Source organism: Ixodes scapularis, unplaced genomic scaffold (genome assembly GCF_016920785.2).
Source record: "Ixodes scapularis isolate PalLabHiFi unplaced genomic scaffold, ASM1692078v2 ptg000323l_1__unscaffolded, whole genome shotgun sequence".
NCBI classification, from domain to species: Eukaryota; Metazoa; Arthropoda; class Arachnida; order Ixodida; family Ixodidae; genus Ixodes; species Ixodes scapularis.
This window is the reverse complement of record NW_024609965.1, coordinates 1,417,439-1,426,618: the sequence shown is the minus strand read 5'-3', so window position 1 is coordinate 1,426,618 and position 9,180 is coordinate 1,417,439. Positions and strand designations below refer to the sequence as shown.

The 9,180-nt window shown below is 44.3% G+C and overlaps 1 protein-coding gene across 1 annotated transcript in view; it reads right to left on the bottom strand.

Annotated features, from left to right (window-relative positions):
* Positions 1–313: 313 nt before the first annotated feature.
* LOC115330892 (flavin-containing monooxygenase 5-like) overlaps positions 314–9,180 on the bottom strand; it is a 57,866-nt gene continuing 48,999 nt past the window's right edge. The window contains exon 5 of the mRNA XM_040212720.1: positions 314–613. Coding sequence (XP_040068654.1) covers positions 314–613 — 300 coding nt within the window. The remainder of the gene's footprint in view (positions 614–9,180) is intronic.

The following is a 9,180-nucleotide window of genomic DNA, read 5'->3' as shown; positions in this document are numbered from 1 at the left end:
TTTTTACATCGGTTTTGTTTGTCAAAAATTAACCGATCACCCGCTTAAAAGTAATCGCGATTAAAAGATTAATTAAACAATTGGTGAGTTAATCGATTAAGTGCCCTGTCCTTCTACAACCGCAAGCACTCCTCCGAACACTCAAGGAATCTAAGATTATCTGCATGCCTTATAGGCCAAGTACGCGATGAGGATAGTAATCGAAGATAGGATAGCGTAGAACGTTGGGAAGCTGCGATTCGTCATTTCGAAGCTAGTGCAGCTACTATTCAGGGGATAGAGAACTCTTCGTTCTGTTCCCAAGATAGCGTCTCTAGCCCCTGGCCAAGGATGCGGCCCTTCGAGTCTGTACTAGCTGGTACGGGACAGTAGGTCCCAGCAGAGCCCTGAACAACTCGTAGTCGGTGAAGAAGCATTTGAGCAGCTTGGGTCTGGCGCCAATCTTGTCCGCCAGTTCGTCCATGTGCCGGACCCAGTCCACCTGGACGGTGTGGCGGGGCGAGTCAACGAAACGCCGTCGCAGGGCTGCCCTGGTTCTTGCGATGTCCTGGTACATTTCGGGCTGCGGAGGAAGCTTGCACTTGCCGGCCAGAAGCTGCGCCATCCAGCGGGCCTGCGGGGAATTATGCAGAGTGCGATGTATTGCAGAGCCTCTTATGGCGCATTCACACTGGAAGCGGATCCGCGTTCGCAAAGCAGTTGCGAAAGCGGTTGTTTAAGGTTTCAGTACAATTGCACGCGCATTTGATGACATCAAATGCGCGTGCAATAGACCGATCTCACTAAGCGTTGGGCGCATGCGTAAAGTCGCCATAACTTTAGTTCACAGGAGGCAGACGCAGTGGCGTAACGAGGGTCAGCGGCACCCGGGGTGGTAGCCCGCTGCGACACCCCCCTGAGCGCTGCCCCCGGGGCGGTCCACCCACCTCCCCCCCCTTGTGACGCCACTGGGCAGACACAGCGAGGGCTCGTGCCTTCTCGTGGTCTACACGCGAAGACGTCCACCGAGGTTGTTGCACGTACAAAAAGGCTAAAGTTCCCTCGATGCATTGCGGCAGCGGTGGCGTAGTCAAGCTGACTGGTGAGATCGGTCTATTGTACTGGATCTTTATACAACCGCGTTCGCTACCGCTTTGCGAACGCAGATCCGCTTTCAATGTGAATGAGCCCTTAATGCGCTAGACACTCCCACTTCTCGTGTATCATACAAAAGACACGGTGTTCGTTGCAGTGTTGCCTCAGTCCGGTGGAGGTGTCCATTGGAATGACGGTTTAAAGGCCGGTTCTCCCATGCAGCGAAGCGCAGATGTAGCGCTGCTCACGTGTCGTCAGCTACTTATCGTCTGCCCTGGGCAACAGTTGCGACAATGCGATACAACGCGGGTAAACGCTCTGGTCAGCACGCGCTTAGCGCAAGGTCAGCGCTATTAGCGGCGAGATTTTTTGGTAGCGCCCTCCTATGGTTTCCACTCGTGACGTCCTTAGCTTGAAAATAACAAGTTCGATGGTCATTGTAATCAGCATGGTGAAAGCTTGAAATCATTGCGCTCTTAATGCAACACTGCCATCACGGTCAAAATTAAAATTCTTGCATTCATCTTAGTTCCGTCAAAGAAGAATCCTTTGCTGACGTCATAGTCAGCATTCGGACAATCATGGCAGGCCGACCACAGCGACGGTTTTGATCACTCACTTCGCCAAGGCTTTTAGCACTACGCTGCATGTGTGAACAGGCCTTAATTTGGCTGAAGAGATCAATCAGTCTGGACGCTCCAATTTGGCTAGAGGCCCAGTTTGGCTAGAATCTCAAATTCGGCAGGAACGCTCTGTTGGGGCTCGAGGCTTGAGTTTGCCTCAATTATCTCGACTGAGCGGGAAGGTTTGAGTATGTATGTATATATATATATACAGGGTGTTTCAGAAACCGCAGGCCCAAATCGCTCCTGCAAAAACTACTTATCACAACGAAAAAAGGCCTGTGGCATTTTGGTCCTAGGCCAGGGGCCCATTTAAGAAAATTATTAAAGTCCGGGATAATTCACTTGTTAATTGTTTTTGACCAATTAACTTTTTAATTATTGTGTTTTAGGGCATGGTTTAAATTAGAAAATTGCTCAGCATCATCGAAAACCACTAAACCAACAAATTTCAGAACGATAGAAAGCACGCGAAGCATTTTACGGCTTTCTGAAAAACCGCACAAATTCGATGGGTGTTTTGATATCGGTTTCTTATTGGAGCGCATCTCCGCCCCGACGGCACCGCTCCCCGCGAAGAGATAGTGCAACCAACCTCTGCTGCGCTGTCATCGCGCGATGCAGACGACTCTCTCCACGGGGCGCGGTGCTGCCGGGGCCGAGATGCGCTCCGATGACAAACCGAAATTAAAACACCCGTGGAATTTGTGCGGTTTTGCTGAAAGCCGTAAAATGCTTCGCGTGCCTTCTATCGTTCTGCGATTTGTTGGTTTAGTGGTTTTCGATGATGCTGAGCAATTTTCTAATTTAAACCATGCCCTAAAACACAATATTAAAAAAGTTAATTGGTCAAGAACAATTAACAAGTTAATTATCCCGGACTTTAATAATTTTCTTAAATGGGCCCCTGGCCCAGGACCACAACGCCACAAGCCTTTTTTCGTTGCGATGAGTAGTTTTCGCAGGAGCGATTTGGCCTGCGTTCTCTGAAACACCCTGTATATATGTGTAGTGAAGGAAGAGGGGAGTAAGTAAGTATTGAATTTATGGGATCAAAGTAAGAGAAAGCAAACGAGAAAAAGAGCTGCCGAAAAGTTGAGCCAGGGGCGGGGTTCCAACCCGCAAGCTTCGCCAACAAGGGGCGACGCTATAAAAGTGTCAATCTTCACCCATTCCTATTATATATATATATAGGTATATAGGTGTGATTTGTTGCCATATCCCCGATTCGCTTGGGTGATTAAACTATGTCTGCATCACGCTTTAGCACTTCGATTGCAAATCACAATTTCGAGCTGTCGATAAAGCCTTGTGGCACATGGCAGCCACAATAGCCTGCCTTTATTTTTCATTCATGCGTTGTTGTTTGTTTTCTTGAGCTGCTGGGTGCTCATCGTGCTCTAATATAAAACTGTGTATTACCTTACCCACATAATGAATTCAAGATAACCAGAGATCGGTTCTTGTTTCATTACTGTCCACCTTCCACTTGACAAGGACAAGACGCCCTGGCTGCTTCTCTGTCCATCAACTAAAGCGCAACACACACACACGAAACAACAGATGCATCAATCAAACAACAAAACATTGCCATAGAGACTTCTTATAATTTATTTAGGTACTAAAGACGTTACGATGAATGTCGCCACATAACTGTCATGATACCATGCGAAGCTAATCACAGTAGTTTCTTGCTTAAAGTTAATATTATGTCAAGATTTATTTTTCAATAAACGTATGAAATATCTTTTGTAGCATAAGCATATACATTAATTTTTATTCATTCCACCGCAAGTAAGATCTTAGAAGTTGGCCTCTCCAATTAAGTAACTGGTTTCTTGCTTCCAATTCCTGTGCAACCACTCGTTAACATTACTGCACATCACCGTTTTATTCCTTCAAACAATCAACGATTTGTTTCGTTGTTATGAATACATATGACAGGGCCACAAGAAAGTTGTGACAGTTGGTGTTCTAGTAATTTACAAGGATAATTTCAGTAGCTTAATTATACATACCTTCTGAGGAAAATGAAGGAAACTGCGGAATGGACATCCGTGAATGTTTAATTTAGGTGTGGAATCAATGGTAATATATACAGTATCCCAGGAATATATTATTTGGATGTACAATAAGTTTCAGTACCAAAGTGGATGACTTGTTGGAATTTTGAGGCATGCAATCAATATGTGCGTCGTAAGAAATCTCAGCATCAAACAGGCCCTTTTTGTTCCCAATTAAACTGCAAAATATTTGCTCGCTCATTTAATTAAAAAATGTGGAGGTTTATTCTTCCGGACATGAACAAAGTATTCACTTTGGTACTTAATATGGTTGTAAGCTAGGGAAAGCTGGGAAACAACCCGCCAGCAGCCTCAAAATTGCTGAGAAAGTTAGAGAACATAATTCAAAAACCGTGGAGCTCTGGGTTCAAACCCACATGAAGACGTTTTTTTTGTTTTTTTTTATTCCATTTGTAGTACATGATATATACTTTTCTTTTTAATTTTAACGTGTTGACAGATAATTTCCAGAGTAATTCACAGTTAGAAGCGCTTTTATTCCCATTCTGTGGCTCCTTTATGCAACAGCTTCTCGGTGAGCTATTGAGAGCTGTGCAAAGGGAGGGGCATCTTTCCGCCCTTTGCACACTGTAAACCTGTAGCTTACACAGCTCCAGCGGGTCGCACCTCACTCGCTGCCTCCATCACGAAGCATGTGTGCTGTACAAGTCATGCCACACCGGAAGGCCATACACGATCGGGTCGCAGCGCCTGGGACCATTCGTCACTGCACTCGGCTACGGTATGGTGGCATGGTCGGGGCATGAAGCAGGAGTACAATATGGAAATGCTGATCTTCGTTACATTTGACACACATTTTTTGTTACTTTTGTGTTGAGTTATCAGCATTTTAAGTGTGAAGAAGCAAGCAGCAGCGACAGCAAGAAAAAAATAAATTAAAACTACTCTCACCGAGAACCTATCACGAGTGCTAGAAAGCCACAGAGTATAATTAAAACGCTTATAAAGGTGAATTAGGATATAAATTATGTGCTTGTCCCCCAAAAATAGAAAAAAAAGTCAAATATAATAAGGGCCAAAACATACATCAGGAGTACTTAAACCAGAACAAAACAGTCTGTAAGTTCGAAATTTGACACCTCGAACCACTCAACCACCACCCCGATCTCATTTTCAGGTTGTTTATCGAGGCATATGAATCTCTTTCTCAACTGGCGGCTGCAGGAGGGATATCTTTATTTTCATTTACTTGACTATTTCCACCAAATTTGAGAAGGCACCAAGAATAGAACCTCATTTGTCAGCCGAGGCACTGTGCTTGCATCAAGGCGAACTAGCCTGGCTTGCTAGGCTTATATTTTGTTTCGGTACCTGTGGAGGATTCCGTTGCCGCTCATCAAAAGAAAAATAGGCGTGACTAAGTCTGACGTTTTCTGGTGCGCAGGTATCCTTAGCAGAAAACTCTGCTAAATGAAGCAAAATATATATAATGCTTTTTTTTTTTTTTAGCAAAGACGCACTGTTTTAGCATGACGAGCCACTCTATTTGACTAGGGTGAAACAGAGAACGAGCCTCTTCACTTGGCTCTGTTTTCATCTCTCACATACACTATTTCTTGCCTTCTGTGGTCTTGTATCAGGCATTTGCGTCTCTGCTCGGCCAAAGCATCTGTGTTAGTCTAAGACTGGGTTGTTTTGGATATGTGCAGGTATTCTGTGCCGCAAATGGCTGCCAATTACGAACATGAGTATGCACTCGGCCACCAAGAGCAAGAATTTTCAAGGTGAGCAATTTTCCGCCTATATGAGTTTTTTGTTCCATTCTTCTAGGATGCCATTTTCTATGTGTAGTGGTCTTGCATTAGTCTTGTTGTCTCTCCTCTGCGGAAAACACCCGAGTACGACTAAGACCGGGTTCTTTCTGATACATGCATGTCTTGGTGGCAAGCACCAGCCAATCAAGACCAGAAGTTAGCTCTTTGCCACTCCTGGCAAGTACTTCCAAGGTGAGTGATTGATACCTATCTGAGTTGTGTGTTTCACTCCTCACAGACACACTATTTTCTGTCTTTATAGTGGTCTTGTGCCAGTCTTTTGCATGTATGTCCGATCAAAACATCTGCAGGGTGTCTAGCGACCAGGAAAGTCCGGAATTGTCAGGGAAATTTTAATTTCCGGGAAAAATCAGGAAATTGTCAGGGATATTGTCAAAAAGTGCGCCTAGTCAGGTACAATGAGCCGGAAACACCATCGACTGCCCTGAGCAAAGGCTTGAAGACTTCGGGGCAGAAAAATAGGCAATAAATTCTTCTTAGATCGGAGCTCGAGCTCTGCTAAATGCTCACTCGATGTTTAGTGTGCTACCCGATGCAAAAGGAACAGCCGGCAAATCCAGTCCAAACGTTACATTACATTGGAATGGATTGGATTGGGGGTGCAACACTAGGCTGGATCCAGTTAGAGCTACTAGATTTAGCAACAAATGGGAAACCCCCAAACCCCAATCCAATCCAAGCCTTACGCCAAAGTATCCGAAAGTGTGCAACTGGCGGCCATCTGTCTTTCGGTCATTGACATGTGCAATTGAGCGTCATGTTTTTATCATGTTTCCTGGGGCCTCTTCACTGACGATGTCAGCGGCAAGAAAGTACTCGTCTAATCCGGACTAGACGAACCCGAATATTTCGGAATGTGCAAGTTGCATTAAGCCCGCAATAAATGATCCTATGAATGCTCAGTGCCTTGTGTCGTAATAATCTTATATATTTAACCGCCTGTACATTTGTCAGGGAAAATCTGGAAGAGTCAGGGAATATTAAAAAAAAATAATTTTCTAGACACACTGATTTGTATTAGACTAACGCTGAGTTCTTTCGAATACGTGCAGGTATTCTTGGTAGCAAGTGGCTGCCAATCAAGATCGCGAGGTTGTTCTCGGCCACCAAAAGCAATTATTTTCAAGGTGAGCTATTGACCGCCTATATAAGTTTTGTGTTCTATTCTTTTCGGATGTCATTTCCTATGTGTAGTGGTCTTGTATTAGTCTTGTTGTCTCTCCTGCAAAAAAAACCGAGTTCGACTAAGACCGGGCTTTTTCTGATACATGCAGGTCTTCGTGGCAAGCACGAGCCAATCAAAGCCAGGAGTGTGCTCTCTGCCACTCATGGCAACTGTTTTCAAGGTGAGGGATTGATGGCTATCGGGGTTATGTGTTTTATTTTTCACAGACACTTTATTTCCTGTCTTTATAGTAGTCTTGTGTCAGGGTTTTGTGTCTCTGTTCGGCCAAAGCATTTGTATTAAACTAAGACTGGGTTTTTCGGATATGTGAAGGTTTTCTTGGCCTAAGACTGGGTTCTTTTGGATATGTGCAGGTTTTCTTGGCTGCAAGGGGCTGACAATCAGGAACACGAGTTTGTTCTCGTACACCAAGAGCAAGTCTTTTCAAGGCAAGCTATTGCAAGCCTATACGAGTTTTGTGTTCTATTCCTCTCGGATGCCATTTTCTATGCGTGGTGGTCTTGCATTAGTATTTTGTTTTCTCTCTTATTCAAAAACACTCGAGTTCAACTATTGCCCAATTCACACGGCGGCGTAAAGGTATCTTTGGCACAGGTATCTGTAGTAAAGGGAGCTGGAGATCGTAATCACACGGCGCATAAAGGTCCCTCTCGCTAAGAAAGGTTCTGTGTTAAACAGAGCTCGGCAAGCTGCCTTTACAGCTACAGGGAGTAGCCTCGGACCTACAAACTCAAAATAAAAATCACAGATATAGAAATGTATGTTGTTTAATGCATTATAACAAAATGAATATATATATAAGTATCAAATTATGAAATGATTGTGAACACAAATGCGCTGGAATATTACAGTAACGAGGAACGCATACTCCAGCTAGCAAATAGCAGCGGCGGCACGTGGAAAGCAATGTATGCTACGAACCCTAACGCGATGCACCACTGTGAGCTCTTTTTCAAGTTTGTAAAGAGGTCGTCCGACTCTCCCGCGCAGACCTTTTATCCTCGTCGTCCATCCCTTTCGATGGCGTGACTGGCGTGACCGTGAGACTCCGACGTGGTTCGTTTCTGCCAAGCACTATTTAGCTACTTCAGTGAGAACTTTGCAGAAAAATGGAGCAGCTAAACAGAAAAAGGTCGCCCACCTCGGAATCGAAACTGGTAAGCGCAGATGATTTAGGGCTAGTGTGGCCAGACGGATTGGACGTTTTAACGCAAGACTAATTTAGGTGCGCCCTTAGACTTAGACAAAAAAGAATAAAGTGTCGCAAAAGCAAACACAAATAATATTTAGGTCTTAAATGTGATATTTCACACACGATAATCGAAAACTGCGCATCGAACCGATTTCGAGGAATAATTGTTTATCACATGCTCCTTTCGTGTTTTATCAGGAATGCAATCGACATCAACTCAAAGTGCTTCGTTTATTTATTGTGTGATTCAGAACGCCGTTTACTACAGGTACCTTCAGCTAAGGGACCTAAGCTAAAGGTACATTTACGCTGCCGTGTGAATTGGGTATAAGACTGTTCTTTCTGATACATGCAGGTCTTGGCAGCAAGCACCAGCCAATCAAGGACAGAAGATTGCTCTTAGCCATCCATGGCTATTGTTTTAAGGTGAGTGATTTATGCCTATCTGAGTTGTGTGTTTCATTCCTCACAGAAACTCTATTTCCTGTTTTTATAGTGGTCTTGTATCAGGCCTTTTTGTGCCTGTCCGACCAGAGCATCTGTGTTACACTAAGACCAGGTTAATCATAGCCCCCGCAAGCGTGAAGTCAGACTAAGATAGAGTTTCTGATAAGCAGAGGCACATACAACACAAGCCTGCCGTTGAACAAGGGGCAGTTTGCGTTTCCGGCCAGAGTGGTGTTCTTTGAACAAGGTGAGCTAGTTTCTTGGTGAACCCTGCATGCTCCTTATTTAAGAGGGAAATTCACTAAGTCACTTCACAAACTTATATGAAATATCTGATATAAGTAGTGACTAGTTTCCAAATACGTCAATTGGTACAACACAATGATATTCATAATATTTACTGTGCAGTGACTGTATAACAGACGCACACATGCGCAGCTCAATTTACAACTGGCAACTGTGCTGAGTGGGGACAAGTTTTTTTTGTTTTGTCAATCGTCCAAGGCACAGTGTTTTACTGAAGGTAAGCTATGGTCCCGTTACAAGTGGTCCGTCTTTTATTTGTCACAGACATTATTTACCGCATCGGGCTTTGTTTTGCTCCTTTTCTGCAATATCAACTAAAACTGCATTTTGCCTGATAAGTGCAGGTTTCCTCAGACGAAAGAGTAAGCTGGTGTCCGAAAAAGACGCTTTTTTTTCTTAGCCGGCCCGGGCAGATTGCTTTATTGAAGGTGAGCTATGGTCTCCTACCAAGTGTCTGTGCCTTACTCGTCACAGACATTATTCGCTGCATTCG